The sequence below is a fragment of the Pseudorca crassidens genome, chromosome 2 (genome assembly GCF_039906515.1).
Source record: "Pseudorca crassidens isolate mPseCra1 chromosome 2, mPseCra1.hap1, whole genome shotgun sequence".
Taxonomy (NCBI): domain Eukaryota; kingdom Metazoa; phylum Chordata; class Mammalia; order Artiodactyla; family Delphinidae; genus Pseudorca; species Pseudorca crassidens.
In genome coordinates this window covers 75745364-75771904 of record NC_090297.1, presented here as the reverse complement: position 1 = coordinate 75771904, position 26541 = coordinate 75745364, and the positions used below count along the sequence as shown (strand labels likewise).

Here is a 26541-nt window from a genome sequence, read left to right as displayed (position 1 = left end):
TATTGTTTATTTGCCTTCTTACACTTGGATTTTGACCACTCCAATAGACAGTTTTAACTTCTTGATGAAATCTGAATTTTTATAGAGAACTTTTGTGTCAGATAATATACACCCAGGTATGAATATGAAAAAGGATCTTTATCACCTTTTGTGATAAAACAATGAATAAAATTATTTAATTTAATACTGATTCACAATTTTTCAGATACCTCTTCATGTTTATATGTAGTCAAACTATCCCTTCTAAAACTCTTAAAATTATTTGTATGAGTTCATGATCACACATGATAAATTTAAAAATTGAGAAACATCCTTTACTTTTGTCATTGATGTTTTTTAAAACCCTGTTCTAGGTCTGCTAGAATTTCTTTTCCTGCTTAAGACACAAATGGTGATACTCAAAATCAGACTGACAATTATCACAGTGCCAACCACTAACACCACCAAAGTAGAAATGCTGAGTCCGGACTTAGGGGGATTTTTATCAGGAGTAGGATCTGGATGAATTCCATCAGGTATGTCATCTGGTTGAGGAACAAACAAAGCTACTTGTGCAATGTTAGATGCCCTTGATGTCAAATTGCTTTTATCCACACTTTTAATGGCAATGAATATGTGGGTTGCATTTTCTTCTGAGATATTTCCTGGTTTGAATGTAAAGTTTTCCTTGGAGTTGACCTCATTTGGTAACAGATCAGTAGTGTTTACTTGCAGCGCATCATCAAAATTATCCCTTAAATCCAGGATACTTCCGCTTATTCTTATGATATACTTTTGAACTAAGAAAAAAAATGTTACATATAGTTTAGAAACTAGAGCATACCATATTAAATTTCTTTTTATTCATTCTCCTCAAAGATGTCATTTAGTCATGCCAAGCTTATACTCATATCCAAAGCCTTATTTATTTTTCCATAAAAGCTGAATTCTGATTTTTAAACTCTGCCAAATGCTACCTTCTTTATGAAAAGTGATAGCAGGTTAAAATGTGTCACATTTGATGATTCAAAACACGAGATTATAAAATTAATACTTTGCTGAGCGATTAATTGTAAATTGTTTTCCTCTCACACAACCTTACACCCTTTTGCAACTTTTGCAAAAGGCAACTTTTTTGCAAAGTTTTTTTTGCAAAAAGCAACTTTCACTTTTGCAACAAGCAACTTTCACTTAATCAACACTGCATGACACTTCGTCCTTACCTCTTCCAACATCAAAATCATCTCCTGGTGCTGTCCATGTTAGACTGATCTCATCCTCATCTGATGTGGCCTTAAGGTCTGTGATTTGACTTGGTGGGAAGACGTCAGTCAAGGAGGGATCTCTTGGAACGTTTGAAACCACAAATGCACCTCCAGATGCTGTTCTGGTGAAACTCTCCAAGTTTGTCTGAGTGTTCTCATCAATTTCAGGTCTTGGTGGATTCCCTTTAATGTTCCCTGCATTAAAAAGTCCTGGTATTTAATGGGCAAATCTGCACTAATATTTTCAGAACTCAACAAATTGTATTTCCTATCCCACATCTTTCCCTTTTTTTCCCCATATACACAGTTACATTTTACTAATTTTGGTGACAAAGTCATAAGCATGCAATTGGTGGAGGAATTCTTTCATTAGTATCCTGACCGGAGTATTGTAGGGTAGAACTGGATAAATAAATGGCTTTGGCATTAAGGCTGCACTGAATGGGAATATTGTTATATAATTCAACATATGCCTTAAAAAAAAAGGAAATGCTTTATTTCTCAAATTATCTTCAAGATGGGAATAAACCTGGGGAAATTACTACTGGTTCCCTCCCAACCACTTGTGCCAGGTTCCTTACTTCCTCCCCGTTGCAAGTGTTAGGGAATAATACTTCGGGTTATATTCCAATTGCCAACAGAAAGCCCCTAAAAGTCACAAGCGACAAAACAAAGGAAAGCTAACAAAAATGCATTTTTAATCCTTATCATCACCTTCCTCTACACATTTTTCCTTTTGACTCAGTAAAAACTTTCCAAATTAATGTTTACTCACATATCTTTTAACAGCATATGTAATCGGAAGGATAAATTCTACCACTGGTTTGTACTTAGGTACATAACCCATTAGCCTGTTTGCTTTATCCTGAACTGAAAATGTGGCATATTATTGTTGATATAGGTAAGATGCTCCAAACTAATATAATAATGGGTGACATTTATCAAGATGCCAGACACTGTACCAAACCTTACGTTAATTTGGAGGCACACTGTAGTATGACTGAGAACTTCATTCCAGAAATGGGAAAAGCTATACTCTGAAGTTGTAAACTATTTGCAGCCTTAACGATATCAACTCACAATTATTCAACCCGTCACTGGGTTTCAGTGACGGCTTGAATAATATTATGAGGTACTCACCATCCACTACCCAGCCTGGTATATATGCAGCTCTGTTCAGTGGATGCCATAAGTTTCGCATGACAGCATTTTCTCCTCCATGAGCCCGTACTTTCAAGCTATATCTGCCATTTTCTTTATAAGTTGTAAAATATCTGGAGTAGACTCCATCATTCTTAAAAGAATCAGCACCTTATTATAGAAGTGAAAGAATAAATTACTACTGTAAAGAAAAAGAGAAATTTATGCATTTTCTAAACCAAGTATATGGCCTTTATAAGCATATTGCCTTGATTGGGCTCCCTATTCTGTGATTGACCCCTTGGGGAATATTTCCATTTTGCTCTGCCAACTAGTATCATGTTGAATTGATATCCTTGTGTTACTTTGTGTGTGTGTGTGTGTGTGTGTGTGTATGTGTGTGTGTATACACACAAGGATCCCCACTAAAGAAAAATTGTCTTTGCATAAGATTTAATTATCACTCCAGTCACATACAAATTACCTATTTTGACTTATCTTCAAACACTCCTTTTTATTTTTATTTTATTTTTTATGTCAAGATTTCCTTAGCTAATTTATTAATTTTAAAAGATTTTTTTTACATCTTTATTGGAGTATAATTGCTTTACAATGTTGTGTTAGTTTCCGCTATATAAAAAAGTGAATCAGCTATATGAATACGTATATCCCCATATCCCTTCCCTCTTGTGCGTCCCTCCCACCCTCCCTATCCCACCCCTCTAGGTGGTCACAAAGCACCGAGTTGATCTCCCTGTGCTATGCGACTGCTTCCCACTAGCTATCTATTTTACATTTGGTAGTGTATATATGTCCATGCTACTCTCTCACTTCATCCCAGCTTACACTTCCCCCTGCCTGTGCCCTCAAGTCCATTCTCTACATCTGCATCTTTATTCCTGTCCTAACCCCTAGGTTTTCAGAACCATTATTTTCCCTTTAGATTCCATATATATGTGTTAGCATACGGTATTTGTTTTTCTCTTTCTGACCTACTTCACTCTGTATGACAGAGTCTAGGTCCATCCACCTCACTACAAATAACTCAATTTCGTTTCTTTTTATGGCTGAGTAATATTCCATTGTATATATGTGCCACATCTTCTTTATCCATTCATCTGTCGATGGACACTTAGGTTGCTTCCATGTCCTGGCTATTGTAAATAGTGCTGCAAAGAATGTTGGGGTGCATGTGTCCTTTTGAATTATGGTTTTCTCAGGGTATATGCCCAGTAGTGGAATTGCTGGGTCATGTGGTGGTTCTATTTTTAGTTTTTTAAGGAACCCCCATACTGTTCTCCATAGTGGCTGTATCAATTTACATTCCCACCAACAGTGCAAGAGGGTTCTCTTTTCTCCACACTCTCTCCAGCATTTATTGTTTGTAGTTTTTGGGGTTTTTTTGGTTTTTTTTTGTGGTATGCGGGCCTCTCACTGCTGTGGCCTCTCCCGTTGCGGAGCACAGGCTCCGGACGCGCAGGCCCAGCGGCCATGGCCCACGAACCCACCCGCCCCACGGCACGTGGGATCCTCCCGGACCGGGGCACGAACCTGCGGCTCCCGCATCAGCAGGCGGACTCTCAACCACTGCACCACCTGGGAAGCCCTGTTTGTAGATTTTCTGATGGCCATTCTGACCAGTGTGAGGTGATACCTCATTGTGGTTTTGATTTGCATTTCTCTAACAATTAGTGATGTTGAGTATCCTTTCATGTGTTTGTTGGCAATCTGTATATCTTCTTTGGAGAAATGTCTATTTAGGTCTTCCACCCATTTTTGGATTGGGTTGTTTGGTTTTTTTGATATTGAGCTGCATGAGCTGCTTGTATAATTTTGGAGATTAATCCTTTGTCAGTTGCTTCGTTTGCAAATATTTTCTCCCATTCTGAGGGTTATCTTTTCATCTTGTTTATGGTTTCCTTTGCTGTGGAAAAGCTTTTAAGTTTCAGTAGATCTCATTTGTTTATTTTTGTTTTTATTTCCATTACTCTAGGAGGTGGGTCAAAAAGGATCTTGTTGTGACTTATGTCATAGAGTGTTCTGCCTATGTTTTCCTCTAAGAGTTTTATAGTGTCCGGCCTTACACTTAGGTCTTTAATACATTTTGAGTTTATTTTTGTATATGGTGTTAGGAAGTGTTCTAATTTCATTCTTTATCATGTAGCTGTCCAGTTTTCCCAGCACCACTTATTGAAGAGGCTGTCCTTTCTCCGTTGTATATTCTTGCCTCCTTTGTCAACGATAAGGTGACCATATGTGCGTGGGTTTATCTCTAGGCTCTCCTTTTTATTTTTAATCCTTACCTCTTACACTATGATCCATTAACTTTCTGGTCTAACAGTGGAAAATCCATCTATTATTAGAACAAACATTTGGGGGAGCTCAGGAATACTGTATCATAAGGATACTTCTTCATATCACCGGTACTAGAGTTATTTGTTAAATTGCAAACACATTTCTCAGGGAGGTTGTGACTCTAGGAGAGAGGTTCTTAAAATGAGGTCCTTGGACCAACAGCATCTGCATTTCTCTGGATCATATTAGGAATGCAAATTTCTTAATTTGCATTCCTAGGGAAGGCTCCAACATTCGTATTCTGTTTTAACAAGCCCTTCAGGTGATTCCCTTTCATGCTGAAGTTTGAGAACCCCTGCTCTAAGTCATTGTTAATCACCAATACCTTCTTAGGTAAAGGTGTCCCAAATTAGTTAAGTAGTCATTGGGTTTTATCTGAGAAATGAAACAAGATACACGAGTTTTAATGTAGCATGGAAGGGGTTGGGGAAAAGGAAAGAGTCACTGGACAGTTTAGGAAAATATTATCATATTAGATGAAAACACTGAGGTGAACCAGGGAACAATTTTGCCTTCTAGATTTTTCACAGGGCCAACTCTAGTTGATGGTAGGATTATAAATTGACTGATTTAATTACACTGAAAAGAAGTTGATAGAAAATTCTGACAATTTAGAAGTTTACTGATGCGGTAATTTCTTTACTAAATGATCTGTCAAAAGAAGTTTCAGTTCCCAGAATAATTCAGAGTCTGGGAAAAAGGTCTTTAAGTACCACTCACCCACATAGACCAAGGAGATAGAGCATGACCAACACTCTATTTTGTTTTCTCCCAGTCAGATCTGGTATCTGATGATGCTCCAGTGATGTTCCCTCCTCTGTTATGGCAGATCTACCTTCCCTTGTGCCTCAGTTCCTGAGAGCATATGTGAACTTTTATCTAGCTGTTGGGAATTACTCTTGCCTGTCACCCTCTCCCTGCCAAGGGCCCAAATTCTACTTAATTTCATACTACTGCTTGAGTTTCACTGTCTCTCACCAGCCTTTCTTGATTATATGCCCCTTAGAAACACTTATTAAGAATTCTTGATTCAGTCCTCAATCTCTCCAATGAGACTTTCCTATCTGTTGGTAAACATTGGTTGTCTAGATGACAAACAATGACAGTAAATAAAATTCATTGAGTGTTTACCATGTTTAAGACACTTGCAAATCACTCTGTAGATGTTACCTGGATAGAATTTCATGCTGGTCCAGCTGCTCATCCAAAATCTGCATCAATTCTTCTGGTGCCTATCCCTCTGCCCCACACTGCCACAGGGACATAACATATCCTGAGTTATGAAAATATAGGCTTGTTCAGAGAAACCTGTGAATTACCTGCACCATTATCCAAAAGTTCCAAAACTTCTGTTTTCCCAGTATTCGATTCAATGAAAGCAGTCACATTGGCTCCAAGAATGGGTATATAGCCTTGTAGAATTTCTGCATAAACAATCATTGGGCTGGGGAAGCTGTTTGTATCTTTATTCATTTTAGCACTCACTGTGATTGGAGGCACAGAAGAATTTGCCGCTCGAGAATTTACTGTTATAGTTAATGTCTCCCCTTTTGCATTTGCTTGAAGACTGTAAGTCCAAACACCCACCTAAAAATTCAATGGAAATGGAGTAAGTGTCCAAGAGCAAGTTATTTTCTGTTTCCATTATCTAACTCTAAAATAAATTGTATAAGTTTGTTGCAGAATAAACAGGGTTTTGAGAATTTGGGGGGGGTTGAGGGTAAAATGATGAGAGTTGAGGCAGTTTGGTTAGGACATCCTGACTATTGTAATGCCTGATGTCCAAAATTTATGAAATCTCTGTAAAAATAAGCTTTGGAAAGTTTGCCTTGACCTTATCCTTTGATCTCCAAGTCCACAGATTCTATGATCTGGTAGTACTAAGAAATGGCTCTGTAGCTATCTACACAGCAAGCTGCACAGACTCTTACTACATTGCCTCCTCAAAGTTATTCTTAGCCTACCTAATTTTTTCCCTTCTCTTCCTTCCTCCTAATGTGTAAGTTCTTTCTTTTTCCTATCACCAAAAGTTTCAGGACCATACAGGCATAGAAAGTACATTCTATTTTATCTTAATTTTGAAATGATACAAGTATTGGCACCCATATTTATGATATTAAACAATGTATTTTCACCTGTAGAATAAATTTGCGAGGAAGTCCAAAAGTTAATTGTTTACCTTTGTAGTTCCTGGAATACTGAGATAGGCCATTTTGGAAGGTAAATCCACTATGAAATTTCCCGCTGAGTTTCCAGTGGGATCCAAGAGAGAAATAACGGGAAGATTTTGGTTCCATGTGATGAGAAAGAATGTGTCCTTTCCCACAGTGCTATCAATTATTACAGTGCCGTTCATCCAGTCAGTACTGTCGAGTTTTAATCCCTTACTTTCAAGCTGTTTAAATATATCAAAAAATTAATGACTGGAGAAGAGGGTAATTTTATGCTTTTTTACATATTTTAAAATTTCTGCCCTGAGAACAAACTTAAATATGGCATACCACCTTAGGCTTGTGATCTCTCTGAAAGCTGATTGGGATGTGACTGTTGTCAGTCAGAAAGTGTGGAAATATAGGGACTGAGGATAGCACAGGGTATAATAAAAGCATTAGAGCAGGAGAATGGGGTTTACAGCTGGAGATATGGCCCTGTTATTATTTTCCCAGTTGTCTTGGCAAACACCCACCCTAGGATTTAGCATTAAAGGGTACATCTACCTCTGAGAAGATTAGCTCTGTGTGTGTGTGTGTGTGTGTGTGTGTGTGTGTGTGTGTGTTGCCCTCAGTTTACCATTTTCTTGATAACCTAAAATAAAATAATGCTGGTGGCTAGAGTGTTTGAGTAGAGGAGACACAGTAAGTGGTGGAGTTCAAGAGAGAAAATCAGAACTAGCAAATAATGAGACAAACAGGGATATTTTTCTGATGTGAAATCTTGAAATAATTTTTCACACACTATAGAGCATTAACATTGGACAGTAATCATGCCCAACAAGAGTGGAAAGAGGGAAAACTGATGTCTATGAAGTCTGAAATCCTGAGGAGAGAAGAAGTGAAGGATAGGACCTTTCTCTAAGAGGGGCTTAAAGGAAAGTTTTTCAAGTCTTTGTGGACAACTCTCAGTCAAGGAGAGCCAACTTTATCCACTGACCAAGAAGTTACTTCCTTCAGATATGTCATTTTAGGAATGATGGGAAATGTCACTTCTACTCCATCACAGTCCTAAACCGCAGATACCTTCACACCAACGCTGATAGAAGGATATGAATTCTACCATTGAAACACAATGGCCATGACAAATATCTTAGTCCTATGTTAAATGGACATGTCTTTGAGAGGACAAATATTATTGAGTTAAATTTGAATGTAAATAACTTTTTAAGCCTCCCCATCAGGAAAGTCTAGGAAAGTTATTAGACCTTGCCTACATAGTAGTAGTATGGCAAAATAACTAATTAAAGAGAGAGATGCAAACTTTTCTCTGTATTCCAGCTCCACCATCCAAATCCAAGTTTCCATCCACTCAGATAACATACCTCTACCTTGTCACTATTTTCTCCCAAGATTTACCCATCATGTATGTCAATCCAGATTAACCGTTCAAAAATTTGTTTTCTTTTTGTTATTCCTCTATTTAAGAACCTATAGGCATTTCAAGTGAGGGGAACAAAACTTTACTCCTCCCCCTTTCATACTGTTTAAAAAGTCCATCCCCCAAACTTTGAGCACCTCCTGCACGCAAATGTCTCATTTGCAGCTGATTTCCCAATTTCTGCTCTTATATTTTAAAGTTCTTTTGGTATATTCCACTCTGATATACCATCATCCACACAGAACAAGCATAAAATGATATCCTCAAAATTAGTTCTCTCACCTTATTTGTCAATTTTAGACAATTGTGTCATCATTCTCTGTCAACAAGACTGAAACCCTCAGGAATGAGCTTTATTCTCCTTCAGTTTATTTTTTGTACACTGCCAAGCTAGATATCAGACCTGTTCTTAATTTGGGTTCAGGCTGAACTGCAAACCAGATCTCCAAACCAATCTGCAATATTATCCTAACCTTACATCCTATACTTCTGTCCTCCTCATTGTTGGAGAGTAGAGGAAAATAGGTTTAGATGAATATGTCAAGTTTTAAAGTAGGCAATGAGGTGAATTGGAAGATGGTAGATGGATGACTTGGTGTAAAGTGACATGATATAGACTTAGTGGGAATGGATGTGGAGAGAAACAGAATTTTGTAAATTATATTTTGAAGTAAACAGGCTCTGTTAACATTTTTCATGGGGCATGAACAAAGAAGAATCAATTTATTCCAAGTTTTTAAATGTAAGTAACAGAAAACGGTGGTGTTATTGAAACACAGAAGAGAAGCAGAGTTGAGGCAAACAAAGAGAAGAGAGGTGAATAACATAAAAAGACAGTGAAAAAAGTGCTTTAAGAGGTAAGAGAAGCCCTAGACTTGTAGATATGCTCTGATTATTCACTCTCTTTCTCCTGACAAATTTATTTCCAAGATATAATCCTTCCATTTCCAATCCACATTCTTGAGTTCATTTATCTAAATTAAATATATTTCATAGCAGTGAAGGTTGGGTAAATCTTGGAAGCATGAGGGTTTTTTTTGTTTTTTTGGTTTTTTTTTTTTTTTGCAGTACGCGGGCCTCTCACTGTTGTGGCCTCTCCCGTTGTGGAGCACAGGCTCCAGGCGCGCAGGCCCAGCGGCCATGGCTCACGGGCCCAGCCGCTCCGCGGCATGTGGGATCTTCCCAGACCGGGGCACGAACCTGCGTCCCCTGCATCGGCAGGCGGACTCTCAAACACTGTGCCACCAGGGAAGCCCATGAGGTATTTTTAATGCATTCATATAAAAACGGATGCTATACTATTAGACAAAGTCTATTTTTGGTGGAAAATTTAACAGCATTAGGTTTTGATGTTATCCCTTGACCAAACCCCATGGGAAAAGGAAAAAAAATACACCTGCTATTTCAATACTTCAACACTTAATTTGGTCATATCTAAAGGATAATTTCTATTTCAGATTGATTTTTTTAATTAAAATTTTATTTGAGAAAGATATAGAACTCAAAACTTATAACAACCAAATTATTTGTCTTGGTTATGGCTAAACGCAGACATAAAAACCCAAGGACTGGGAACTCTGACCTGAAGAGATTGCTGGGAGGCATCGGTGTTTCCTGATGCAAGGGCCGTGAAAGCATCAATGAGGCCATTGTTCTGGGCTTCATCTGAAGCATAAAAATGTTTTCCTCCTAAGGTGTAAATACATTAAATCGGTTGCTTTCCAGAAAATAAATATTTTCACATTTTAGTGATTAATTAGATATCGGGTAAACAAAGCCATAGTTTCAGTTTGTATTGTTAAAATAGACCAAAATCAGATAGGTGTAATGCTTAACTCTGAAATGTTAACTTAAAAATGTCATAACTGGGAGGTAAGCTACCTTTAAACCCCACTTATAGAAATCTTCCTGGCTTAAATGCATGAAATAATCAAAGAATATGAAAAATGTTACAATTTCATGTACTAAAGCTCACAGAGTTCACATAACCTGTTAGGAGAATTATTCACTTTAATTATCATTTAAGATACAGTTCTAACAATGTAAGCTTTCAAGTTTTCCAGCCAGAGTGGATCAGAATCAGAATATTAGAAAAGTTAAAGAACTTTCATATTGAGATATTCTGACAATAGTTGGCAATGAGGAGATTTAAAAAAATGGTAAACAATAGAGACAAGTCCAAAAAAGGCACTACTTTGGGGGGAATACTTGGGACAGAAATATTTTACAATGGCCGTAAAAGTACTTTGAAATGATGGGAGTTTGTACAATTAAGCATTAAAGAGCAAGTATATGTTTGGTAGCCTTAGAGGTCAATTCAATGCAATAATTGATATTCATAACGTTATAAATTGTGTTCTCTACTATGTTTAAGAAGACACTGAAAACATGTAGTCCATTTTCATTACATGTCTCTGTATCTAAGATAATAGCTATTGTATATTTAATCAGAAACCTGTTATTATATTTATACAGCCTGAGCTATTCCTTAACCTCCAGTCTAGACTCTGGTCTCATGTATTTCCCACTGTCCCTCAATGTGGCTTGCATTGTCATCCCAACATGATTTTTTTCCCTCTCATCACTTTTTCTTCCAGAGAAAGCAAACAACTTGATAAATGTCCAGCTCCAATGTCACCTTGTCTCTCATGCCTTCTTTCCCTGACTCTGTTCAACCCTGGGAAAATCAATGGCTCCCTCTGTCCACATAGTGCTTGACTCCTATGTATGTCTCCTGTTATGGAAGAATGTTATCTGATTATGCTATCTGATTACTACTTTTATTTGTCTCTCCTGCCAGCATGACTGTGAGCACCTTGAGATCAGGTCTGGTGTTAAACCAGAGTTAATCTGGTCCCAGGCTCCTAGCACAGCACCTGCACAGCAGGAGCTTAAGAGAAGTTGTCGAATTGTCAGCCTCTACATTTATGCATTGTTATCAAAGGACTAGAATGTATGTCATATTTTACCTGTTACATTGCTCATCTCTATGACTGCTCGATCGGCATTTGGTCCCAGAGCAATAAAGTGAATTATGGCCCCACTTTGTTTGACTTCATCAATACAGGTGTTTGTAGAGCTATCCTCCCCATCAGTCAGCAGCACTATTTCAGATCCATCTATTTGGGAGTAATTATTTCCAATTACCTACAAATATAATCAGAGCATTATTACAGGTGTTCCTAGATCAAATGGACATAGAAAATAAAGTGTGCAGAAAAGAGGAGATAGCTTCTTTTTTAAAATCATAGGATCTGCAGTCAACAACTGCTAGGGGAACTTAAACATGACTTTATTTTTCTGTCCACCTGCTGTAGGGAATGTTTGCTCAGATGAAGTTTGTGTGGGAGCAGGGGTGTGGAAAATCCTGCTTGGGTTAAATGACTATGACATCTCAGTCTGGGGAACTCAGGACAAGTAGACACCAAAAATATAATGGCAGAATGTGGCATTAAATATTCTTCTGTTTTCTTTGACCAGCATATCCTCTGACAGGCTTCGGTGTATAAAGTCTGTTGTATATGCAGCTAGATGCATTAAGAGTTTACCTCAACATTTTAAAAAAGTTAATGACTCCAAATTAGGGAACCCTCAGTATGCTTATAAAGAAAAGATATGGAAAGTTCTAAGCAGGTCAAGGTTAGAGATCTTGTTATATAATTTTGATTTTACCTCTCATAGTCACAAGCACAAAACTAAGCATATTGGTGGTGTAAGAGAATACATGACTTATTGAGATTGTGTTCTATTTGTGGCTTGAACCAACTGAGAGTTTTGAATCTAGACACCTGTAAGAAAGGATAAAGAGAATTTATCCCAGGATAGCAACCGTATTTCATCTTTGACAGCTTTGTTGGTAATGGCTTCTTGACACACCATTTTGAGAAATTGAGTCCAGTCCAAGAGGGAAAAAATGACAGGTTATCAGTGGCTTTCATGAACTTGCAGTGGAGGTGTGTGTAGATTTACAAAGGAGGGTTTAGAATGTAGAAATTCTTAATAATGCTGGTGTCAGGGGACAAAGTGACCAGTTTCATTTCAAATTTTGCATGTTTTGAGGCAAAGAATGACTATTATGTACGTTTTATAATATATGTGAAATATGGCGTGATATGCAGGAACCAAACTAAAATATAGGAAATGCGTTGATACATTATAGCATTTATACAGCATCCCCACCACATTCCCCCTACACAGTCGAGAACAAATGAAGATTCAGACATTAAGCATGGTTCTCTGTCCTTCACATCTCCCTTTCTTGTATTAGTTTATTCACTGTACTGGTTCCTGGGGATTCAGCAGGAACTACATCGTTTTTTGCATTCATGGAAAGAATTAAATTTAAAGATATTTATTGAGATTTGGGTGATAAGCTGAGGAAATATAGAGAAGAGTGACAAATACACAACTAATATATTCAGTAAAGAGAAACAATATAATAGTGCTACCATTTACTGAAATTTGCTAAGTGTTAAATGTGTTTTACACATTGTGTAATTTAATCCAACTCCAAACTCCCAACCTGTCCCTAGATTACTACCCTACTACCACTCTTACTCCCTACATTTTATTTTAAATCAGGCAACCAGAGTCATCTTCCTAAAACATGAATTAATTATCAGTCTCTGATACTTGAAAGCCTTCTGTTGTGTTTAAAATACAAACCTCTTATATTTTTTGAGGGTTTGAAGGATCTAACCATTGTCTACCTGGCAATCATATTTCATACCCCTTCATTTGCCAAATTCCAGTGCCAATAGCTTCTATCATTTCTTAGAATAATTTAGTTTTTTTCACCTCTTTCCCAAGGGACTTTGCCCTTTTCTTTCCGCCTGAACCACTGGCTCCTTCTCATCTTTCAAATCTTAGCTTAACCATCACACTTCAGAAAGCGCCTCAATGGCCTCTCTACCTAAAGTAGGCTGTGCTCCTCTTTTCCCTGTTACTTAATCACATTACCTTTGTTTGGTCCCTTCACAACACTATCTCCACAACCTTCAATTATTGTTTTTAAAATAAATTAATTGATTGATTTATCTATGTATTATCTGTTCCCCACTGAATTAACATGCAAGATTTGCTTCTTACATAAATAAATATGTGTTGAATTAATTAAAATATGTTATGTTTACTCCCTGCTCCCTACAATATGTTGAATAAATTAAACATGAACAACCCTACGTGCTAGCTTTCATTACCCTATTGATGAGGTAATTGAAGGCTAGTGAGGTGAAGCGTCAGGCTTAGGGTCAGAAAGCTGATAAGTGATCATTGGAGTTTGAACCCAGACTTCGTGGTAGAAAGCTATGCTAAAAATGCTATTCTATTTATAAAAGAGGGATATTCAATAGAGTTGGGAGTAGCAGGAAAAGCTACATAAAGGAGCAAGGATTTTGAAGAATTGGTACAATTTTAACATGCAAAGATGGAAAAGAAGCACTTTAGGCAGAGGAATTACATGGGCAAATATATGGAGGCTGTTAGTACATAGTGGGCTTGGAGAACAATGTGTACAGTAAGTTGGTTGGAGAATAGAGCATTGGGAAGGGAGAACTGAGAAAATACTGGCAAGAGAGGTGAGGGCAGGTTTATCAGAGGCTGAGAAGCTTTTAAATAACATCAGACTGAGAAATTCAGACTTAATTTTATAGACTGTGAGGGGACAGGATTTCTAAGCAGGAAAATGACACAAATGATATTAATTGTGAGTTCAAGATGACCATTTGTATAAAAATAAGGTTCATAATAATAATTATTGTGAATTATATGTTCACTATGTAATATAATAAATATTGTTCTAAGTATGAACATGTATCATTTTGCTCATAATAATCCTATGAGATAGGCATTCTTATTTTCTGTATTTTATAGATAAGGCATTGAGAATCCAAAGAGACTGAAAACTTTGCCTAGATCACATGGCTTGTAAGTAGCAGAGCCAGTACTCTGATGTCAAAACTCATGTTCTGACCAGTATTCCTTACCCTAAGTATGACTAACAGTTCCTGCTACATCTGGAACTTTGACAGATAAACATTAGTTTCCCTAACTGAACGTCACAGAAACTAAAATGAAGATTGGCCTGAAGTGGAATCATACCATCTGACTTTCTTCTTTGCCTTAAAATTTGATGACTCTTGTTGCTCAAGAACTCTTATTTATTTAATTAACATTAATTGAGCATTGACTACTACATGGTAATAAGACAAAGTCTCTGACCTCATTGGGCTTATACTCCAGTGGAATTTTAATGGTCATTTATTTACCCATTACTTTACTCATTGATTTACTGATCCATTAAAATATGGACAAGTGATTTTTTCTATGTGATTAGTTCTATGCTTCTTAGAATTAGTTATGTTAAAATTAGGGAGCAAGTATGTGAAGCAGCACTTAACATAAAAATGTCCTAATAATAAACAAACTATATTTGAAGTACAATTTTCACCTGAAATCCTGATTTAATTCCGCTGCAGATGGAAGTTCCTCCACCAGCAGCTGTAGGTAAACTCGCCAAGAGCTGTCTTCTTTCATTGCTGCTTATTATTTGGATTAGATTACTTTTGATGTAGGCAGTATTGTCAAAGTGCACCATCCCCACCCAGGATCCATTTTCAACGGTCTGAAGCAGGAAATGTTTTGCTGCTTGATTCATTCGATTTAGGCGATTAGAACCCTGAATAAAAAAGGTTAGGAAAAACAACCAAGTAATTTTTGACTGGAAAATAATAGCAGATCACATAAAATGAGTGAATAGAATTTGTTTTTAAAGATTTTATGTCAATAGTAGTTGATGTTATAAAAGAAAACATTTTTTCAATTGATAAAATTAAAAAATACAGTTTTATTATGTAATACATATATATAGTATAGTAAGGAACCCAGGCTTTTAACCAGAGCTGATTCTTGGCTTCTAAGAACCTAAATTAGAGGTGTAGAGTAGGGTGGGTGTTGGGCTGGAACTGAGGGGGTGATGACATCTTAGAGACTGCTTAATTACTCCTGGGATCCTCTGTTCCAGTTGTATCAAGATGAAACTCCTCCCCAGGTCCCACAGTTTCAAACCAGACTATCATGGACTCCAGCTAGAAACTGAAATCTCTCCATCCACTGGCCACCAGACTACCCAAAAGATGAAACTTACTCTAAATTCTGAGAGACCCCATTCCTACCCCACCCATTTCCTCTTCTGCTCCTAACCTCTCCCCACCACATTTCGACTAGGGATTAACTGGAATTGGTTCTTTGGTAACCCGTTAGGACTCATATCCTTATTTCCTAGGTGAATACCCAGGATATATACCTTTCCATGCGTTTGTCTTTTTTCAGTCCCTCAATACCAATTGACCTGTGGTACTTCTTCCTAACACATGCCCAAATTTCCCTCTGAACTCCACGGAACGAAATCATGGTGAAGAACTTTTTCTACATCCCCATCTTAGCAGGTTTTCTCTACCACTTTGCTTTATCTTTAAACGTGGCTCTGCCTGCACCCTGTCTAGGGGAGGCTGCTCATCTTCTTCCAATTAAGAACCTCATCTCTCCCCAGCGACACTTCCTAGAACACTTCTGTGTGCTGGTATCTACCACTCTGATGCTCTTTCGGAAACCCTGTGCTATTGTGGATTATTTCACCCAGCTGTATCATCCTCTGCCCTTTCCACTACCACCCAACCCCCATTTGTTGAATACATTATTCCTGATCTTCAGCATGCTCTGTTCTGCCTCAAATGTGCCATCCTTCTGGGTACCTTATCACATTACATCTGCTCATTTGTAGTCCATTCATTTCAACAATTATTTATTGAGTGCCTACATGTGATAAACCCTATTCTAGACAAAAGGGATACAAAGATGAATAAGACTGCTTCAAGTCCTAGGGAGCCTGGTTCCTAGAGAACGTGATTTCAAGCCCTAGAGGAGTTCACAGTATAGTAGGAGAGAAATGTGTAGTTTCAATATAATATATAGTAAAAGAGGTTTGTACAGGTCATTGTGGAAGATCTGCTGAAGGGCCCTTAGCCCAGCCTGGAAGACCGGCCCATGTCCTGGACAAAGTGGGTACCTACATCAAATTTTGAAGGGTAAGGTAAGTATGAGTTAACTCATGATGCGGAAGAGAGAGAATTTTGTCTCTTCAACTATGAACTGTTCAAAGATATGGATCTCTATTCCTAAAGCCTAGTACCATTCACTTAATGAGGGTAGAAGGAATGAATGGCTGAATCTGGTCCTATCTTCTTTATGGTGACGCTTTTTGTCTGTGTCTTTGAGCATAAGGAGGTCATTCATATAGATGATGCAGATAAGATAAAGCCATGTTAAGAATTCTCCTGGTTGATCTTTCACTCTCTCCTCATTCCTGTCAAGTATTTACAGTAGATAGAGGGAGCAAGGTTAGGAAACTTTTACATATTTCAGTCTCCAGTTCTGATCTTCTAACAAAAGCTTTACTAAAGGACCTAAAAGTCCTCCTCCATAAACTCTCCATTTTCTGGAAAAAAACAGTTTCTTGGATTAGGTCCTTCTAACTCTATTGCCATCCTTCTCTTTCATTATAATGTTCATTGCCCCTCTTGAGGTCAAGATCACAGGAAGTGATGGTACTTATGCCACCGTGCAGTTTAGAAGAATCCAGGTGCAGGTAGCAGTCAGAGTGTCCTTAAGCATTCAGTCACTTCCCTGTCCCTACATCCAGGAAAAATGGGTGCATGAACTTACAGCCATGCTTCCAGACTTATCAAGGACTAAGCACACAATTCTTTCACTGATCTTTAGCAATGAGAAGACAGGCGGAGGGGGTGGTGCCACCATAGCCACTGTGTTTCTAAAATCCTCAGAACTGCTGATCACCTCCCATGTGCTTCTGAAATCGCACATTTTGTTTTGTAGGCTTGGAGCTTCACGGTTATGGGTTTTGTTATTACAGAATTCAGCGACCTAAAAGGTTAACAAAATGAAAAGAAATTTTATATATGATGAATTTATTTTTTTATATGATGCATTTAAAAACTCAACTACAAATCTGAAAAGTATTAAAAACCTCTTCTCTAAAAATGTTGTTTATTGAATGAAATACGATTCAGGGAGGAAACATATAATAGTAAGGCAGATTTTCAATAATAATAATAATAATAGGTGACACTAGATGAGTACTTACTATGTGCCAGCCAATGTTCGAAGAGCTCTATAATAATACATCTAATCCCTGAACAGATATTTTATAAACATGATAACAAGTCCTCTGATTATAAATATACAGTCTGAAGTAATGATTGGTATACTTACAGAATCAATACCTTGCATAAACATTATGGATGTCTTTTCAGTTTGATATTTATCAGGGAAGAACTGACAATCTTTTTCATACAGTTTTGTCTTGGAATCAATTTTGCATCCCTTAGCTACACAGCTGTTTCCTTGACACTTATACACTCTGTTTATACCAGTAATGCCTGTGGAACACCTGAAAATGTGTGACAGTTAGTCTTTGAGGCAACCTAATCATTAAAATTTTTATAAAACCTTAAGTGGTCTTCTTATCAAGGTTTTCAATAATGATCTTTATCAAGGTTTTTATTCTTATTTGAATACCACATACATCCTATTTTGACAGCAAAGTTTCAGGGTTCCTACCAGAGCACTTATCTGTTTTTCAAGAAATTTTTGAGGGAAATTTTAAGTAGGATCTCCAGTCTATGCAAAGGGTGAGTTCTCTTCTGGAATTAAATCTCCTGCTCTCCTGCTTATACTAGTGGCTGTAGGCTCCCCTTTTCCAAACATCTCTCCTAGTACCCTTGTGATGGTAAATGCACTGCAGGCATCTGGAAAAGGCATCTTATGAAATCATTTACTCTTGGTACCACTTTAGCCTAAGGCTGTTTGTGTATTTCTTATTCAAAGAAATTATCCTCAAGAGAATGAAATGTCACATAGCTACAAGTATTTTGATTATTCAAGGAATATTTTTATCCAAAGTGAAATGTGGCTAGAAGGAAAGACTGGGATACTGCCAAGGACAGTAAAGAATAGTAGAGGGATTTTAGACATATGTTTTATTGCATGGAATTTGCCATAAGTGGTAGTGATTGTAACAAATATGCTGGAATGTGAAATGTAGCTGATCTTTTCAGTATATTCCAGTTCAAATTTAAAAAGCAAAGACTAGATTTTATTTAGTAATTCAGGGAGTCTTCTAAATATGTCTGTGCCTCTATTGCCCCAAAACTCAGCAAACATAATGGTGTTATCTGTGTTAACAACCATGATGAATAGTATGCATAGACTTAGACATTTAGGGGAATATGATATAAACAAATGTAATCACATAATAGTCTTTAAAATACTCATCCTAAAACTTGGTGCTATGGTGCTGAGGAAGGACCTACTCTGAAATCTGTACATTTTTGATAAGTCCCCTCCCCCAGCAGGGCATCTAAGATTGATTAAGCTGATGATGCCCAATTTTACATCGATTACCCCACCCATTCTGCTCTCTTGATCTCAGAATCAAGAGGATTGTCCATTATTAACTGTGATGTTAGATTTGTATTTTAACATGAACGTTATAAATCCCAGGAAATTTCTGTTTGGCTCTTTGAAGCTGGTTGATTTCCTACTCAGTCGTATTTACCACTACTTATTTTTTTCATTCTTTTGTAGAGTAAATAATTTTAACCTCCTAGCACATAGTACAACCCTTTACAGAGAGCACTCACTTCAGCAAAAATGAGTTCTGGCAGCTCTGGTAGAGAGGTATAAAAATATGTCAACTTGACTACCAAATGCTCTTGAAGTTATGTGTATTTTAAATGAACAACCAGCTTCAGGACTTCCCTGGTGGCACAGTGGTTAAGACTCTGTGCTCCCAATGCAGGGGACCTGGGTTCCAACCCTTGTCAGGTAACTAGATCCCATATGCATGCCACAGCTAAGAGTTTGCATGCCACAACTAAGGAGCCAGCAAGATGCAGCTAAGGAGCCTGCCTGCCGCAACTAAGACCCAGCACAACCAAATAAATAAATAAGTTTTTTAAATGAATAAATAAATAAATGGACAATCAGCTTCTTTGAGATACATTTTCTTAAAAAACCAAAAAGCACTGTTTTGTGATATCGTATCTGTTACCTGCATTGGGACAAAAATGAAAGAAAGGCTTTTGAAAGAAATCAGTCAAAGGAAAATGAGAAGTTACTGCCTGCAGTAATTTAAGACAGTTTAAATAGTCATGCCTTGTTGCTTCAATTTTCTTTGTGTTAGCGCTGTAGAAAGGCTCATCATCATTGTACTCATCAAACACTCCCCAGCGGAGATGGGCCCACTCATGAACAAACAGTCTACCTGTGGGAAAATATTTCAAATACATGATTATATTTCAAGTGACATAATCCATCCCTCATATATTTTAAGAAAATTTTTTAAAATCCAGAAATTTTAGGCTTTGAATAACTGCTAACATTTATATTTTTGTTTATAAAAAGAATACTGAATTACATTTCATTTTATTAATTATATAGTTTTTAGCATATTATTTTTTATTCCACATTTGTTAAGTCAACGAAACATTTATTATGTGTATGCCATGGGCAGAACAGATTGAACTTTGAGTTTTGGTTCTTGGGGGGCAAAATGTCTTAGATATTACAGTGGTTTTTGGCTCTACAAAACTCACTCCTACCAACAACATAAACATACGTATAACACATCTGTGGTATTAAAATTTCACGAAGGTACAATTAGTTTAAAAATGTCTATATATGCTCCGTAGGAGATTGATAATGAAAGAAAAAGATTGAAAAACACTGCTATAGACAAAATATAATTTGGGCGGGTGTCTAAATAAGGTGATTAATTTATAGTACTTAGCACATATAAGCATTAATGAAATGAAAACATTATTTTCAATTATATATATTCAGCACTATACTAGATTCTAGGAAATATACATATGAGTAAGATATAATCCTTGACTAGGATAAGGTTAGAGAGAGGGAGTCAGAATTAAAATTTTTCTTCCCTAAGAATTTCAGGGTGAATAGAAGAATAAAGAATTTCATCCTTGAAATGCAGGATGAAAAAATAAGTACATTTTTTGTTTTAGCAATATTAGGAAAAACTTCAGCAGAAATAGATATGGAGAAGTAGAAGTTGGAAATATAGTCTGGTCCACTACAATGTGTGTTTCTCCAATTCAGATTACCTCGTGAGATCTGAAAATCAGAGGACACTGTCAGTATTATGAAGAAGTCATGTTTCTTCTTTAAGTCATTGCTACTCAAAATGTGTTCCTTGCACCAGCAGTGTCAGCATCACATGGGAGCTGACAAGAAATGCAGAATCTTGCGTCTACTCTAGACCTATTGACTCAGAATCTGCTTATTAACAAGATCCCTAAATTATTCCTCTACACATTAAAGTTTAAAACACTGTTTTTAGGTTCCTAGGCGAATGGGGCCAGATGAGTGAACATGAATTATATACATCCTTCAGTGTGGGAGGAAAAAGCTCTCATATCAGCTACAGTGCTTGGAATTTGGTGAATTTTAAGAAAATTTAAATCTGCCTGAACCTGTGGTTCCTTTTTTTAGAAGAGTCCACTCTCAGACTGGCTTTCTTTTCAGCTTATGACAGGTTGCCTGGCTCCCATGCCCTCCTCAGTTTGCTGAAAGAAGAGAATTCAGGTGATCTGACCACACATGCAAAAAGGTAACTATGTGAGGAGATGATATGTTAATTAGCTCAACTGTAGTAATCATTTCACTATGTACATGTATAGCAAATCATCATGTTGTACATCTTAATTATATATAATTTTTATTAAAAAAGCAACACCTCTGACTTAGAATTCCATTCCTATCTCAATCATTGTCTCAGTTCCTACTAGCCCTGTTCTCACTTCCAACAGCATTTCTGTGTGTGTGTGTGTCTATGTGTCTGTGTGTCTCTGTACTTTAAATATCTTCTGTGGAGGCAGCTTGCAGCCACACTGAACTGCTGCTTGGATGGTCCAAAAGATCTTTCCAGGGACCTATTGTTTTTGTTATCATTTTTATTACAAATACATAGATTTTGAGGAGTTTCTTCTTCATCTTATTTCCCCCCAAAAGCCTTGTTGTTTTTAAGGCATTGTTTTGCAGAATGTGAGTTTTCCCACAAACACATGTATCACATTATGGCAGAAACACTTGTCTAAGAAGGAAGGGGGGAAACTGTCAGTTATGGGATAAGGGCTGAGGTGAGGGGTATGGGAAAAGAATAAGAACTCCGGTAGGGACATTGGCTTTAGACACTGAAGAAAATCTTCCTCTTCTAAGACAGGTGGAAGTGGAGGAAAATGAAGGTGGACATGAGTTTGGGAGTAGAAAGGAAGAAGGAAGGGACCTCTATTTTCTCAATCAAGGCATCCGTTAACTCATGAGGTGTAAAACACTGGCTAGTGATCTTAAGAAAAGTGGTAGAAGCTTTAAAACAGCTGCTATGGAGAATGAGAAAGCGAGAGGAGAGAAGGCAAGTCCAATCATTGTTGAGTAGATTTGAGGACTTCACTGAGCTTGGAAAATGTGTTTTTTTAAAATATACCAATTAGGTTTATAATTTCCTTTCACAATCTTGGAAACATATTAACAAGAGTCAAAAAAAATGACTGGAAATTCAGTACAGACAATTGGCAAGTTGAATAAAATATAAGGATAAGAATGGTGAGGGAGTTGTGCTATTTATACTTGTAGCTGACATGACTGACTTTGCTGGATATGTCAGGTAGAAAAGAAAGTATATCTAGAAGGGCACAAAGGATTAGAGGTGGCAAGTACAACAAACATGGTCAGACTAAGGTATGGAGGAGAGGTAAGATTGGGATGGGATAGGATGATGGAGCTTTTAGGATTGGGTCCAGGCAATGTTGAGGACCATGACTAGCTGACTGTTTGACAGAGATAAGAGACTTAATGAATGTTCGCTGAAGGGGCAGTGGAAGAGGAAGAAGTGGTTCTGGGTTGTGCAGATTCAGGAAGGCTTTCATTGAGTAGTGACGCATGAGTTGGACTCTCCTTTGACAATAATTTTCATTTTCGTCTGAAAAATATTGTGCTTTAGTTCATTTGAAACAATGATCTTAACTCTTAGATTGAACCAGATGAAATTGCCATTTTCATAGGTAAAAATGATCACTTATAGACAAGTTCATCTGGTTCAAAGAATGGATTGAATAATAGTATCAGCAACTAACAGCCTGTGAGCATTTTCTCTTGGCCAGGAACTGTCATCTTGGCCCTTTTCAGGGGCCACAAATCTGCCTTCCATGGAGGTGGCAGGTGATTGATTAATATCCAGCAGTGGAGAACTGAAAAATTAAAACCTAAAAAGTGTTCCTAAAGCAAAACATCTACTATGGCTATCCCATGTTCAAATTTCTGTAGAGACCATACTGAATACAATTACAAGGATGATCTAGTTTAATATTCCCAACATTTCTATAAGATAGGAGCTCCTCTACTCACCATTTTTTAGGAAATAAGCACAGAGAGGCTGGGTTGCTTGTCCAAAGTCACCCATAGCTGTAGGGGAGTCAGGATTTGACCCTGGGGACTCTGGCTCCAAGGCTTGTATACTGAACATGGATATAAAGCTGCATGTTGGAATCATGGCAAAACATTTGTTTTAACCAAAATTCCTACCTGATGGTCCAAATTCATTTTGTTTTTTTCCAAGTACAAAGTCAGGGGTGAAGTGAATGTATTCTCCTTTTCCTTCACAGCCTGTGAACTGCTTGGTATATGGTTCATCTCTACCGGGGAGGGTAGGTGGTGAGACTAAAACATCAGCCTGAAAATGTTTAAAAAGGTGTTTAAAACGTCAGAATAGGAATGATAACATTTGTGTGAAAAACTCTGAAATGATTAATTTAGGTCAAAATTGACAAGCAGCAGAGAAAATATTTTTAAGAGACACTTTTTGAGTCTTACATGTTTGTAACTTTCATGCTTTGGCCTCTTGTACTGAATGATTTTCTTCCAATTCTCTGGAATTAATATTGATACATTTTTGAAAAAAAATCTTTTTTCTGTGGCTTCAAACAGATAAGTAGATGCTGCAGTCACCATGTCCTATTATTATAGGAAAAAAGAGAAGTGAGGATGGCCAAGGTAGAGAAGACAAAACGAACAGGCATTCATCACAGGCAATTCTCACCTTTAGTCATTAATACAAAAAGCAACTGACTGGTGAGTAGGGTTTCTGATTCAAAATTTGAAATCTGTCACCTGTCAATCCAAAACTGTGGCTTAATTCTGCACATTTAACAGCTTTCAGTCTTCTATAATCCTACATCAAAAGTCAAATACTTATGTTTGGCATTACAAGGAATTGTCTAATATGATAAAGGGCATGGACTTTGGAAGCATCTAGACTTGGTTCCAATACTAGCTTAATACTCTGGCTTAGACCTTGGCTAGTTTATATGACTGCTTTGAATCTCAGTCTCCTTGTCTCCTTAATATACTATTACAACCTATCTTTAAGGTTGCCACAAACATGAAATTAGTTATAAACTACACATAGGCAGTCATAAAACTCACTGATATCATTACTATTATAATTCCTAGTAGGGAACAGCCTTACCTGATGCAAGCTGTGGAAAACAGTTCATGGTGATGGCCCATAGAAGAGATTTTCACTATATTCCCACCTCCCAGCAGAGGCAGCTGGGTTGGGAGCACAGCGAGTGGAGTAGTGGAAAAATTCATAGGAGAGGCAGAGCTTTTTGATCATAGGCAGAGCTTCTTGCTCTGCCATCAGGCTGAAAATAATATCACCTTATATTGTTTAGTATCCTGAACCCCAAAATGTTATGATTAATGAGAGAAATTGTTCCTCCAAAGAGCTTATTATCTAGTGGAGTAAATAGATGGATTAAATGTTCATTGGTAATCTATTCTGCATGATCAAATCCACTGAATAACTGAGGAATACCGGGTGCTGGATGACGGTGTCAATCTCTTCATGTTGCTGGCAACACCACAGTCTACAGTATTGTTTATGTCAAAGTAGATCCTCCTCTCAATTCTTCCTGACCTAACATAAGACCACAATAAAATTATTCTTCTTCAGGAATTTCAGGACATTCTTTCCTGTTCTCTGGAAGATGGTCTAGTGTGCTCTTAGTGTATTGAAGAGATCATTAAACTGACGAGGCTCAGGACAGGGATCAGCCAGAAGCCCGAGTGCAGAGGACTGAGACCCAGATGACCAGCTCTTGTTAGGAAGAGGGCTTCAGAGAGCTCCCAAAGTAGGTTGGAGGTTACTTCTCAATTGATGATAATTATATTTTTCCAAGTGTTCAGGCCAAAACCGCTGAAGTTTTTTTTGTCTCCTACTTTCCCTCCACCCCTCCTCTACTCCACACACCTATCAACAAATTTCTCTATGACACTCTTAGAATTTGTCCAGAATCACACCACAGTAATGATCTCTACCACAATATCCCTGCTTCTATTCAACATTACTTCTCACCCTTGAAGCCTTCTGTGACTTCTATTTTTACCTCCTCCCCTCCCCTACCCCACACAACTAAACCATCAGCAAATTTGCTTATGATAACCTCACAGACAAAGAACATGTTCAGAATCACACCACATTAATGATCTCCACCACAATATCCCTGTTCCAAGTCACCAGCACTTCTCACTTGCAAAAGCTTCCGACCCAGTGTCCCTCTGTACCTCTATGCTGCAACAGAGCTTATACAGGATGAAGGGACAAAGGAAAGCCCTCTACAGTGTTTCCTCAAACTGCCGACAGAGTGACTCCAGAACAAGCACAAGAGAACACACCTCTTCTCTTCTATGGATTCTGATTTCACTCAGAGTAAAAGCCCAAATCTTTCTGATGGTCTGGGCCCTGCTACCTCTCCACCTTCAGCTCTCCCCCACCCTTCTTCCTGCTCATTCACAGTTGTTTCCTTGGCCACATCAGACATGCTGTCACCTCCAAGCCACTGCACCTGCTGTTCCCTCCCCTAGGTTTTCAACTGGCTCTTCCAGGCCTCCGCCCCGATGTAACATCAACAGTGAGACCTTCCCTGACTACCCTGCATGAAACAGTAACCCACATTCTCTCCCTACCCCAGTCCCACCAACACTGCCTATCCCCCTTTGCTGATTTATTGTACTGCATAGCAACTTACTACCGTTGGCCTGCTCTACGTTGACATGTTTTCATTATCTATATCATCTGAAAAGGATATATACTGCAGGAGATCAGGAGCTTTAAAAAATTTCACTGCTCTCTCTCTTGGCATGCCATAAGCAAGCATTCAATAAATAACTGTTTAAAGAACAGACAAGTCCAAGTGATTGTCTTCCCAGTTCAGTTCACCCTGCTGCTGCTTCTCACCAGAAGGATGGGAGGTAATTTTCCCTTTTCGGTTCGTAACATTTGATAGCAACGGACTTAAAACAAAGATTCTCTTTCTTTGATCCCCTTTTCTTTCCTCCAAAGCAAAGATTCTCTTTCTTTGATCCCCTTTTCTTTCCCTCCTGCAGTGTGAAAAGAGATTGTGTTTGTCAAAATAAATGGCACAGGGACTATAAACACTCCCTGTGCTCCAGACATTTTCTGAGGCTGAATTTAAGCAGTAAAGATGTACTGCAGTGAAGTTGTGTGCTGAGGACCACCCTGCAAACTGTGTTTGAGAGACATTAATGAGTTGTATGTAGGCCTGGAAATATGCTTAATATTCAGAAAACGTTATAGTATATCTGAAATAAAAGTAAACTTTCATCCAAAAAAAGAACAGATAAATCCAGTTGCTAATTTACAGATTAAGAAACTGAGGATCAGGGAGACCCCATGCCTTGTCTTTGGTCTTATGGTGAGACAGGGTAGAATGCTGTCTAGAACCTTCAATTTCCACTGCCCATTGCAGCATTGTTTTTTACTTCACCATGCTGCTTTTAAACTTCCTAGAATGCTGAGAAGTTTCCATTGCAATTATTAACTACTATATATTTTTTCTCATCAGTTCAAACAGAAGAAATCCCATTTCTTTCTTACCTTTATCTGTTGAATTAGTGTTTCATCTTCTGGCACAGCAGGGTCTATAGCAATGATAATGCCCTCGTAGCCATTGTTATCCAGCCGAACAAGGGAAGTATTGGACCCCTGCAGCAGGTATAGGGCCAAGAAGAAGACAAAACTTCTGAATAACCCCAT

At 37.7% G+C, this 26541-nt stretch overlaps 1 protein-coding gene across 1 annotated transcript; it reads right to left on the bottom strand.

Moving 5' to 3' along the window:
• Positions 1-26541, bottom strand: CLCA4 (chloride channel accessory 4). The gene is made up of 14 exons (XM_067726787.1): positions 26383-26541; positions 23295-23435; positions 23007-23154; positions 19563-19671; positions 17619-17796; positions 17052-17270; positions 14779-15006; positions 11300-11477; positions 9913-10019; positions 6919-7134; positions 6059-6326; positions 2385-2555; positions 1203-1439; positions 1-779 (listed from the first exon to the last, which is right to left on the bottom strand). The coding sequence occupies exons 1-14, from the start codon at positions 26539-26541 to the stop codon at positions 337-339; spliced, it is 2802 nt and encodes a 933-aa protein (XP_067582888.1). The 3' UTR covers positions 1-336.

Bases quoted from the DNA above. Each gene is read 5' to 3' on its own strand.
- CLCA4 (XM_067726787.1), bottom strand. From the start codon at position 26,541: ATGGGGTTATTCAGAAGTTTTGTCTTCTTCTTGGCCCTATACCTGCTG. The intron at 17,271-17,618 runs GTAAGTATACCA...TTAACCTTTTAG, and splicing joins TTATGCAAGGTATTGATTCT to GTCGCTGAATTCTGTAATAA. The intron at 6,327-6,918 runs GTAAACAATTAA...TTGAATTTTTAG, and splicing joins GTATTCCAGGAACTACAAAG to GTGGGTGTTTGGACTTACAG.